Source organism: Electrophorus electricus, chromosome 14 (genome assembly GCF_013358815.1).
Source record: "Electrophorus electricus isolate fEleEle1 chromosome 14, fEleEle1.pri, whole genome shotgun sequence".
Classification (NCBI taxonomy): domain Eukaryota; kingdom Metazoa; phylum Chordata; class Actinopteri; order Gymnotiformes; family Gymnotidae; genus Electrophorus; species Electrophorus electricus.
The window spans coordinates 4,415,001-4,427,357 of NC_049548.1; the positions used below are offsets into that span (position 1 = coordinate 4,415,001).

Genomic DNA, 12,357 nt, shown 5'->3' on the forward strand with positions numbered 1-12,357 from the left:
GCGTCACACGAGGATCCACCACTAACCAGCACAGGTATCAGACTCAGACAGCCGTGGCTGCCGGGCCACCGAGGCAGATTGGTTTCAGGTCTCTGTCCCAGCCTGACAGCCCTTTCGCTGCGGCGTGGTGCCACTGTTCGCTCTTAGGGGCTTGGGTTGATTTGGCTGAGCTCGGAGAGCCGTGGTTGTTCCTCATGAGTTTCGAAAGGTTTGCTCAAAGTCAAAGAAAGTATAAAGCAGACCTGGCCACTGATATGTACCCTTGCTCATCCTGCCAGGAGATGCCTTTTAGTACACAGTGGCGTGAGATGCGTTCATAATTATGTTTTGCAGATGTTGTTTTCACCTTGGGGGAGGTGAGATTGTTTGAGGACAGAAAATAAACTCACATAGTAAACTAGGTAAATTAAGTTTGACATCAGAAACAATATGTTAATATTTCAAAGACTCTTTCGGCTGCAATTATTTTGTACTGCAAATCAGGTGTCCTTGAAGCACGCTCATTGTACCTAGACAGAAAATAGACAAGTATCTAATTTTTTTTTGGCATACATTTTGCATACATACTGTCACAATTGCTACACTTCACCACATTTCTAAATGCAACCTTTATCTTGAACATGATATACTGAGGTAGACAGCTTGAGGCTCAAGCCCAAACCCAATTCCCTTATTTAAACTCTCTTTCTGTTTATGTCCATATCTCTCTCTCTCTCTCTCTCTCTCTCTCTCTCTCTCTCTCTCTCTCTCTCTCTCTCTCTCTCTCTCACTATGATGTGCTCTTGGCCTGTTTGTCCCTGTCTCACATTAGCAGACTGACAGAAGGGAGTGAACACTCTGACAGGCTGTCTCTAAGCATGGGCTCTCACAGTGAGACAGACCCTCATCCCAACTCCCTCCTCTCAAACACACTCACCACTCATTACGAGCCGGAGGCAACCAAGCCAACCAAACCCTGAATTAGTCTTCACAAGGCTCTGCTTTGCACCAACACGGGATTTAGGAGTTTGCCCTGTTCTTCAACATCACAGTCACCCCGTCTCACTCCTTTTATTTATTTATTTTATGACACAGTATTAGTAGTGTCTCCTTCTTGGAAAAGATTCATAATTTGGTTAATGTCCTTCGCAGAAACTGCTGCTGTCACATCCAGTCAGCTGACAGGTGAAGGGCAGCCATCTTCTCCCGGTCATAGCAATAACAATGAACACAGAACATCTCGTTAGCTTAATGGCTGCCATTCATGTCAAGAAAGTGAGAAATTACCAATGACTGCTATGTGATTGCCCCCAGAATGCTGTTAGCTGGACTGCTTCACATCTTTAAGGAAAGCAATTGGTAGTTTGTTTTTTTTTGTAGAATTTGTATTTTTCTCTGTAGTTTCCATTACTGAAGATGGAGTAGTGTCTACTGGCCTGCTCAGCAGCTGATCCTCTGAAGCAGCTATATGGTAGTTTTGTGTTCTTGCCTCAAGACTTATCTGTGTGTCATTGATTGGTATCAAATTCATAGAAATAGTTTGAGTTTAAATAGTGCTCATTTGCGAATCATTTCACTATTTTTCTGTCTTTTTTGGGGGATCCTCTTCCTACATTGTGGACGGGTCGGCTGCAAAAGCTGAAATGTGCTATATGAGGCTTTTTTCCCAAAGCCAAAAGCCTCCCTGCGGTTGGAAGGGAAGGAACCTGGCAAAAGCCAGTGAGAGTCATCTAGAATAACCAGTACTGGACGCCACATAAACAATCCTAATAGCCTTTCTTTTCCAGGCCAGACTGGGGAGCTCTTGGTAAGGCAATAGAAACTTCAGGAATGCTATTTGGGCAGAGGAACTGATGGCACTACGCTCAGTCCATCACTTTCATCTGAGAGTTCCTTCATCCCATATTTGTAGTTGGTGGTGTCTAGACTAACACAGCCGTTCACAGGTACTGACCAGATGGCTAAGCACTTCTCCCACATTGATCGGACTGCTGTTGTTGTGTTAGTGGAAACACAAGCTTATTACAAGCTTACCTCAAGAAAGAGCTGTTGTTTATTTTATTTTTTTGTTTTTATTGGTCATGATGTTTTCATTATGTTAATTCTGAGATGCTGTTAAAAACATGATTTTTAATGATATTAGAGAAAGGCAGTGGTGTATAATTTTGATCACTCTCCCACATAATGAACAGATCAGGTCAGCAGCATCCAGCAGTTAAATGCTGACATGCTGCCAATAATCCTACTGTATCTTAAATCTCTCACGACTTTTAACGTAATCACTGTAGAACCGAACTAAAAAAGACAGAAGACCGAATCAAAGATCACATACAAATGTCCTCTTCTCTCTCCAATTCACTGATATCCCTGGACTTTTTCCAGATCTGTTATGTGCAGAAAAAATGGTCCCTTTAGGGGAATGAGACATGGGCAAAGTCGTCATGAACAAAGGCCATCAAATATTTTCCCAAGAAAAAAAAAAACTGCAAAAGGTCTTTCTTGTTTATTTTTTTCTTCCCCTCTGGTCAAGTAATGTTTGACCAGGGCACACAGCAAAGATGGTGTCTACCCTCGCCGCTCCCCTCGGATCCTGGCATTAGTCTCCGTAAGCGTTATTATTACTCAGGACGTGTGTTTCCTCAGAATAGACTTACCAAGCGGCAAATAGAGACGAATGGATACCGAAAGGAACACGGGGAAGACAAGAAAGGCAAACCTCAGAGCGGTACAGAGCTGTAAGACAGTGTGCAGTGGGTTGTCACTTTGCATCTCCTCGTCCTTCGACGCACTCTCTATCCTCTACCCTGCTGGGACCTTCCTAAATACCTCAGCACGGCCTTAGATGCTCAGGCAGGTTGGAAATCAAGCTGAGGTGGTGGAGGAGTAGAGACGTGGCGCTTTACAGCTGCCGAGTGCTTGGCTTGAGGCAGCTCGTCTGGGTTCGACTTTAATCAGTCTGTGCTGTTCCGTTAAGGAGAAAGCAGAAGCCCTTGGCTGCCGTCGGAGAGGTATTAGAGAGGGCCCGGAAAAGCACAGAGTGTGAGTGGAACGTGGTTTAAATGCCATATGTTAATACGTTTAGTGAAATAAGGTGTGAGCTAAGGCATTGTTTGCCTGTGGTTTACGCTTTGCATTTCTGCAGGAAATATTGTTCATCCATCAAGTGTCAGCCATTTTATTATATAAAGCTGTATGTGATATATTCCAGAAAGGTGTAGATGGGGAGGATAAGAGATGAGCGTGACCTGTGGAAGAGGTGGAAGAGGCAATATAAAGATGGAGGGAGAGTATTTCATCTCCCCATCCATCCGAGTGTGGACATGGCGAAGTGAACCTCTTCTGAAGCTCGCTTAATTAACTTGCCAGGTGGCGCAAGCCAAAAAGTCCTGATTGAACTCAAGCCAGAGTGTTGCTTTGAAGGCAAAAAGGGACAGGGTCAGAGATATAGAGAGATATAGAATGAGAGAGTAAGAGAAAGAGAGTCAAATTTATTCTGCCTCCTCATGTCAGCTAAACAGCCATGTTTACTGCTGCATGCAGTATGGAGTGGTTTGTAGCCCAAAGCAGCAGTATTGGTGTGCCTGCTCTCCCTCTGCTGCGTTCAAACAGGCCATGGCAGAACACAGCCTGGCCCTCTACATGAGGACTGAACGGGGTGGATTCCTTGTGGTTCCTGAAGGTCAGACTTGTTTTGGATCCCCACTCCCTCATCTGCCTCATACTTTTCCTATTATAGTGCCCTGCCTGCTGGCACTGTGTGTGCTAAGCGCAGCCATTGTTGACAGTGTGGCCATTGTTGTCAGGAAACAGAGTGATTCTGGCAAAGTGAGCCATCCTTCACTTGAGCTATGCCATATACAAACAGATAAGAGACAGGCAGGTTAGGCCCTCGCTGGCCTTCAGCCTGGGGTAGACACTTCACTAGCCATTTATGTTTACCTGTGTGTGTGTGTGTGTGTGTGTGTGTGTGTGTGTGTGTGTGTGTGTGTGTGTGTGTGTGTGTGTGTGTGTGTGTGCGCGTGTGTGTTTCTGCGTGTGTGTTGGGGGACGTGAGGGAATACACAGGTCTGGCCGTGCGCCTGTCTCATCATTCATGAGTTTAGTGTTTATTTGCGCTCCTATGGTGTATATGTGTAAGGGGTCAGATGCATCAGTTTGTTGATGATGTGAGTGCTCGTGCAAGGCACACTTTCACATTGTTTAGTCCCACTCCGGGCTGCCTCCTGTTCTCCTGACTGGGCTGCAGAAGCTTTCTTGGAGTGTCCTCACGCAAGTCCCAAGCCCAAACAGAGCCTGTCCTCATCTTCTCTCTATCCCTGCATACCTCCACCAGCTTTCTCCCTCTCTCACTCACTCCTCCCTCTATCACGCTTCTTCCTCTCCAGCCTTTCTGGCATTTGCTGTTTCCCAGCAAAACTTACTTTGTTTTCCGCCTCTTCTGATATTTTCATGTTTTGTCCTTTTCCCATCACTCCGTTTTTAGCCTTAGTCACCAGGGTTATTATTGTTCTAGTCCAGCCACCAGCTGGTTTCCATTCTGGCCAATCAGTGCTCTCAAAGCTGTGCCGCAGATTTCAGGAGCAACAAAAGCAGAGCACATTTCTTCTGAGCCTTACTTGCTTAATGGGCCTCGCACTGTTTGCACATCGCCATCATCACCGAGTCCAAGTGTGATCTTGGTCATATGAAGAAAACGTTTGTGTTGCACCACATGGGTCCTATGCGTGCATAGCACCTTCTCCATGTAGCCTAGCTGTACTTATGTAGTTATATCTTTTTAAAAAGAATATGTATAAAAATGCAGCATTACTTCGCAAAATATAGCTTTATGTTGCCAGATAATTTTGTCACCATAAGTGTAAACGCTGACCACATAGTTTCTAGCACACGGACACAAAGAGGAAGATGAACTGGGTATGCCGGCTAGGAAAACAGGGAATTCTTTCCTGTGCCTTCCTCCAAAGTTCACATGTGTGCTACAGCTGTGCATGTGTGGGTGAGCTTATGTGTGTATGCGTGTGTATGCTGGTATGTGTGTATTTTAGGAAATCTCAGTTCATTGACCTCGATTGGATACCCTGCTTTGGTCCAATCGAAAAGCATCAAAGTGAACACAGTTCCATGAGCAAGTCTGGGTAGAGTGGCTTTAGCACAGTTGGGTCTCGTCTGATAACGTAAACTCTCGAATCAGGGCTCTCTATAAATAAAGGTAAAAATACTAGCTGTAAAAGAAACTAGTATTAACTGGAATTAGTCATTTGTTGATGATGTAATATTACAGTTTGACATTCTCCTTGATGGCTAATTTCCTCCCCCGTGTATTTGGTACATTGTATATGTCATAATGTTGAATTACATCCACTGGAGTCATGCCAGAAGCTTACGCCATTATTTCTTCTGGTTCTCCAGCCTTTTCAGTAAAGGGGTCATGACAATGTGGGGTTTGACACAAAGATCCACTAATATGGTTTTGCTGTAGGGCTTTGTGTGATGAGCACTTTGTGACAGATACTCAATTATTCATGTGCATGTTTACAGGATGCTGGAATACTCTCTCAACCTGCAGAATGTCAGCTTCTCTGCTGTCCGTACTGTCAGAGTGCTGAGACCGCTCCGAGCTATCAACCGAGTGCCCAGTGAGTACTGACGCCACTTGCAATTCACTGTTTGAAATGTAGCTACCCATTTGCTGTACACTAATGAATCTGTATTTTCAACAGGAGTGTACATCATTATTCTCTACAGAAAGCTGATTCTTAATTTTACAACTCATTGACACTCCTAAGTAAAGCAGCTGTGTTTAGCTGACATAAATTGAAACTTGTCCTGCAGCATAAATGTGATGTACACACACACACACACACACACACACACACACACACAAACACACAAACACACACACACACATTTCATCACTTGACATTTAGTGATGAAATGTGGTTGCTTGGTGGCAGTACAGTAGCAGTTCCATTCACGCCAGGCAGCTGAAGGCATGTCCAGCCACTCAGCAAGTCTCACGTCTCCACCAGCCAGAGTCTCGGCGCCTTCCGCTCGGTGCTGCTGCACGGAAGCCATCCATGGTTTAGGCACCAGACATTTATAGATTATTTTCCTCTCCAGTGCCTTTTACAGTGATCTATGCACATACACACACACACACACACACACACACACACACACACGCGTTCACACATGCACAGATCCAGGGGGAAGGAAGAGTGAAGAAAAGTATCTCTCTCATACACACAGAAACGTGTGAGGCAAGGGGCAAGCTACTTCCTGTGCCTGCTCCTTGTTTACCGGCTGCTTTATTTGTCCTCCATGCCAAAGAGATGCCCACTTTTCCCGTGGCTTTAATTTCACAAGGAGCCTCATATCGGAAATTCCCCCAGAGGGCCCTTGACGCGAGAGTCTAACGTTTCTGATTATAGAATGGTAAAGTTTATTTAAAATGCTGCATCCAGTCCAGCTGGGTTCCGGAAGAGGGAAAATGGCACGCGCTCATATTCATCTGCCGCTCCACTCTCATCCTGTCATGTGCCGCTGTATCTCAGTAGGTCCTGCAGGGAACTCTCGCCTGCTCTCCGTCCGCGCATAGGTCCAATTTCTCATAAATGAAGTGCCTGTCCTAACATCTGTCAGTGCAGCCGGAGACAGTAGCATCCTGTTTGAACAAAAAAAAAGAAGCATTACTGTCACTGTAGGCTCAAGGATCCCGAGGTGGCTTCCAGGGGTGCGATGGCTGGCCACTGCAGTAGACATCAGCAGCCTGCTTCTCTCAGCATTACCACATAATGAACACCTCCGTCAATCAAAAGAACAGGCCAGGCCAGATGGAAGCAGGCAGTTTATTTATTATTCAACAGTCACTTGTGCTGTTTAGCCACCTAATGGTGGATTTTATTTGAAGAAAATCCGATCGCTACCTCACATGTTGGCTACTGTTTTTTAAAAAATGGGAGTTGTCTGGATGTTTTGTTATTTGAGGGGTGGTGATGTTGGATCCCGTCCATCATTTTCTACTTATTCTAACAGCCTTAATCAAAACATGTGGCAGTGTAATAGATGGCAAACGCTTGCCATCCATCACCTGTCTGTGTAGCTCAAAACCCAAAGAAGTTTTTTTTTTTTTTAATTTATTTGACAGGAACATAGCACACTGAGTGGCTGATTTATTTGGCACCCTCCCTGCACACTCACACGCCCACACTCCTCTCTTCTCACTCCTCATCGCTAAGATGTCCCCTTGATCAGTTCTCGTTCACCCCGTTTACACTCTCCCTGGGTGTTTCACTTCACCTTCTTGTCCTCTGTCGCTTCCTGTCGTTCATTAGCCTTTTTTTGTCTGGTTTTATGTACTTCCTGTCCTGTTCTTCCTGTGTCCTGTTGCTTGAGGGTTGAACACATATGGATATGAGAATCACGTCTCTCACAAATCAAAATCCCGCACATAATGTGCTGAGCACTCGTTTGTTTTCTGGATATTCGAAAGATGCCCCTAAAACGTTTGTCATATCTGCAAACACGTGGGTCTTTCCTGAGATATTCAAAATGGGAACTGACCTGAACATACCTACAACAGCACCCAAAATGGATTTAGATATGTGTGCACATTTGGAGGGCAGCTTGAGGAAGCGTGGAACGTGAAGCGTGGTTGCCCTCTTCGCTGGCCCTGTTGTTCTTTGGTTACGAGGCAGAGAGCAAGTCCCACGGAGAGGGAGAAAAGAGTGTCTGACAAATGGTGGTGAGATATGAATTGTCTAGTCTGCAGCTTTATGGAGATCAGGATTGCAAAGAGAAAGAAAGTGAGCTGAAGCACTGGGGAATATGGGAAGTGACACGGATGCAAATTCCTTTGTACACTCATGCTTATTACGAAGGAGGAAAAGTTTGTGTTGGAAGGGGGTGTTGCAAAATTAGATTAAAAAATACCAATTAAAAGCCACTGACAGTTGGGTGGCATTTGGGCGTTTTAGCATGACGTAACGATGCCGGTAACTGAGTCACAGACTGGATGAGTGAATGTGCTCCAGAAATATTGCAGTTAGAACACAGAAATGGGGAATAAGTGCATCAGGTACCTAATGGGTCGGCAGCCTGAGGATGAGACCGTACGTATGAAAACAGTGAGTGAGTGCATGTGTGTGTGTGTGTGTGTGTGTATGTTTGAGGCTGTAGTACAGACCGTGAAAAGGTCACGTGAAAATGCATATGAGAAGTGGTGTATTGAGGAATTAATGTTGCTACTAACAAGGATCACTCACCCAAAGAAAGGCTGATTGATGGAAGTTGAGAAAAGTGATATGAATCAATAAATAAGTGATTATTGCTGGTGTGCAGGGTGTGAGTCATAAACACATCCATTCTATTTCTTAATTAATTTTGCTAAGAGAGAAATTCGAGTTCCAGGGGTGTACTATGCCCTTTGCCAAAGCATAATGAATTTTGGTTAGCAAGGCTAAGCACTTTCATACTTGTACTTGGGTGTCCTGTCAAATATAAACATCGCTGAGATGAATGTAGTTAGTGATTTTAATGGCCTGCCTTTAGATCCCAAAATATGGGCAAGGGTTCCTCATTCCCTGGAGTTTTTAATGTTAGGCTTTTTTTCACATATGTGACTCAAAAGGGCACATAATCCCAGAGGTCTCTTTCCATCAGAGCTTTAGGGCCAGACCAAGTCTTCTTCATGGAGTTGAACCCTGGGGAATGGCTTTTTAAGGGCATAGATAAGCTATGAAAGGCTCCACTTCTCATAAAATTTGTTTTTTTCTTTTTAATAAAGAAGTTGTTTTCTCATAGTTTAGACACCTGTTGAATGCTGCAGCAATCCTCTAGTGTTTCTTTGTTGTGAAATATTCTAAACTGTACAAGATTAATAAGACTCAAGGTCTCCTCTAAAAATGTACATGAAATAACGTCTGTTAGTCAACAGTGCGGCTGCTCACTTGCTCATGGAGGGTGATGGAGGGGGATGTGTGCCACAGCCCTGGATGCCAGGCTCAGTGAGACAGCATTGAAATTGTGCTGGGAAGAGAGTCTCCTAAGTCTTTACAATTGTAGTGTGGCATTTACTGATTATGCCCCCAAAAGCCTGACTGCATTCTTAACTACCCTCGAGAAGTTCTTTATTACAATTTTTTTCAGTATTATCAGGATGCTTCACAGGCAAGCAGTAGGTTTGCAGGTCTAGACCTGTCCCTGGACAGACGAGTCAGAGAAACATCCCAACGCTACAGTAATGAGTCCCATAACCCCAAGCAATGAGACGATAGGCCTTTCGTCTTGCGAGACAGATCCATCATTGTCGTTTGTTTATTCTGGCTGCTGATAATGCCCTGCTGCATATTGTCACTTGCTCTCCTTCCAAATTTGCAAACTGTAGCTGGCTGCAGTTGTTGCCCATGCCGAGTAGAGGCTGCCAACGGGATTACCCTCCTCCGGCTGTTCCTCGTACAGCCCTTGACAGGAAATTAATGTTCTCATTTATGCTCTGCTCACCTGGCCTCATGCAAGGTGGATCAGGACAGCCATGCTGCACACACAAGGATGCATGAAGCCACTACAATAGATATCGTTCCTTTGCTGAGAGTTTTATGGCCCTGCATAAACATGTTGTGCTTGTGATCCACAGTAAGCCCTTGCAAACACACACACACACACACAAGGCAGGATGTGTGAGAACGGCGAGAATTGTGGGCAGAGTTCCTGAGCTGCTGCGGAGGATGTTCTCAAGGGCCTACGAGCTGTACCTTCCTCTGCTGTTTTATTGTTCGTGTTCCTTGCTGTCCTGACTCGCCTTTGTCTCTCAGGTATGAGAATATTGGTGACTCTCCTGCTGGACACGCTCCCTATGCTGGGCAACGTGCTGCTGCTCTGCTTCTTCGTCTTCTTCATCTTCGGCATCGTTGGGGTGCAGCTGTGGGCGGGGCTTCTGCGTAACCGTTGCTTCCTGCCTGAGAACTTCTCCCTGTAAGTGTATAGTATGGTCGCCACCTGACCGGTCTGCTTTTAGGCAGAATGCCCTGGTGTCCGGTTTTGACTTCCATTTATCTGTACTTTTAGGAATGTTCTCCCAAACTGTGGGGGGTTGAACAAGCATTCAGTAAAATTGGTCAGTTTGTTTGTCACTCCTCACTTCTCCCTCCTATTGGTAATTTTAGGCCAAACAAAAATGAACAGGGAAGGTCAAATACAAAGTAGAGGTTGAAGACACATTACTGGTCAGTCTAATGGAATAGATGTGTGCAGTTATGGTTGGTGAAAAGGTGGTGGCCCCAGTACCCAGTGAGGCAGTGCGAATGAGTGACTGCAAAACAATGCAAATGCAATTGCAACAAGTTCAGATGACATGTTATTAATAATACAATTGAAGCAATGAAAAATTTTGCCTGTTGTTACTTATCCAAACAGGTTTTTTTTAAACACCTGAATGAAGAATTTACTACTTTCTAGCATTGTAATCCTTATGACTAGACCACAGTACAAAGGACCACACAGAATTATTGAGCAGAAAATCGAAATCATGGCTCAGCTTGAATGAATCCACTGCAGCACAGGGACGCTTGTGTCGCATTAGTCTTATTCTAAAATGTTAAATTATTGTTAAAAAAAAAAGTTCTTGGGCCAGGAGCCAAAAAAGGCCCCTATTTGTCCCATCAGATAATTGAAGCTACTTGTGCAGCTAATTGGCCTCGTCACTTTCGCTCTGAGGTGAATTTCTGTTGACAGACAGCCCAATTACCCTCTGTCAGCGCAAAGCCCCATTAGAGCTAGGTCCTTTCCAGCCCTGTGTCCTCTGGAGGTAGTTAGTGCTGATCTCTCAACAGGCTGACTGGTGCCTAAATGGGTGTTTGGCCAACACAAGAGACACTGAGGCTGAGGTAAAGAGGTGAGGTGTGATGCAACCTGTGGAGGCTGCCCTGGCCATGCAGCAGCGCAAATCTGCCATTTTCTAGACTGCTCACTACTTACAATTAGATTGGTGGTAGTCTTTATCTCCCCAAGTCCCTTTTACTTTATCTTATGATTCATATCTGTTTATGTTAGCGATGTGAGACTACCAATCCATTATTGCTCTATAACACCTACTCCATCACAAAAACCCCATTTTCAAGTCAGCAGTTAAAGACTGGTCTGAAAACATCGCTCTGACCTTTCTGATGGCTGCTAGCTATCCACATCATCGTCCGTTATCCTGGTTGTAAGACTTCAGTGCTGTGTTATGATATAAATTATTACATATTTGAAAATCGGTTGCTCACATCTCTGTGCGTCAGTCCCCAGAGCCTGGACCTGCACAGCTACTACCACACGGAGAACGATGACGAGAACCCGTTCATCTGCTCGCAGCCACGGGACACCGGCATGCGCCAGTGTACCTCCATCCCCACGCTGCATGAAGAGGGCCTGCAGTGTCAGCTGGGCATGGGCGCCTACAACACCACTGACAACACCACCTGTGTCAACTGGAACCAGTACTACACCAATTGTTCTGCCGGGGACGTCAACCCTTTCAAGGGCGCCATCAACTTCGACAATATAGGCTATGCCTGGATTGCCATTTTTCAGGTGAGCCTCCTCCATGGGCCTCAGATAATGTTATTGCCTTGTGTGATTTTACTTGAGGAAACACTGCCACAGGTGCTCAAAGTGAGCAGACGCATAACAGTACGACTGTCCTCACTGACACAGGGTGGCACTACAGTGCAGTTGTAGCTCTCAACACCTTTTACAGCCACGTCATTTCAGCCACTGACAACCACTTTTTCAGCACTCTTTCGCTTTGAAACTTCATTCTACATTCAAATGTTGAACCCTAAGCACTGTTACTTAGGATTTGTTTTATATATTCTTTATGCATTAGCTCTATCAGTGGATGGCATGGGGGTGATGTCAGTATTCAAAAATCCCAGTTAAATTTTTTATCTCAAAGCAGTGATAAAGTTTTTAATTTTTATGCATAATACCACATGCAGCTCTTAATTTCAATGTCATATTGTAGTTGCACAATGGGACACGTGAGTCTCCAAGGGAATACTTGTCACATTTTGGACACAAATCAAAATGGAAATTATTAAATATTTAGAAACCTGCCATGTACTAAAGACTAGGAGGGACTGAGGGCTCAGTCTTCCTTTTGCCAGCTGCACAGCCTGGGTCCTAGATGCCTAATACACTCTCTCCCAAATGAATTAGCCGCTTGACAGCTCCTCGTCCTGCTACTGAGCTCAGTAGTGGCCTGGAACTGCAGAAGTGTTTCTCACAGGACTGTCACAGAAGTGACAGACAGAACAAAGGGAGGAGAACGCAGCCATTTCCTTCAGCTGGCGGTGCTTCAAGGCCATGCTTGGGGGGTTCCCCCCACTGCTTAATGAT

General features: G+C 44.9%; 1 protein-coding gene across 13 annotated transcripts in view; it reads left to right on the forward strand.

Moving 5' to 3' along the window:
* cacna1g (calcium channel, voltage-dependent, T type, alpha 1G subunit) overlaps nucleotides 1–12,357 on the forward strand; it is a 152,602-nt gene that overhangs the window by 71,821 nt on the left and 68,424 nt on the right. For all 13 annotated transcript variants that reach the window (XR_004776808.1, XM_027019414.2, XM_027019419.2 and 10 more), the window contains exons 5-7: nucleotides 5,518–5,615; nucleotides 9,792–9,951; nucleotides 11,259–11,550. Coding sequence is in view for 12 of the 13 variants with exons in the window: in XM_027019414.2 (XP_026875215.2) it covers nucleotides 5,518–5,615; nucleotides 9,792–9,951; nucleotides 11,259–11,550 (550 nt within the window). In the remaining variant the exon portion in view is untranslated. The remainder of the gene's footprint in view (nucleotides 1–5,517; nucleotides 5,616–9,791; nucleotides 9,952–11,258; nucleotides 11,551–12,357) is intronic.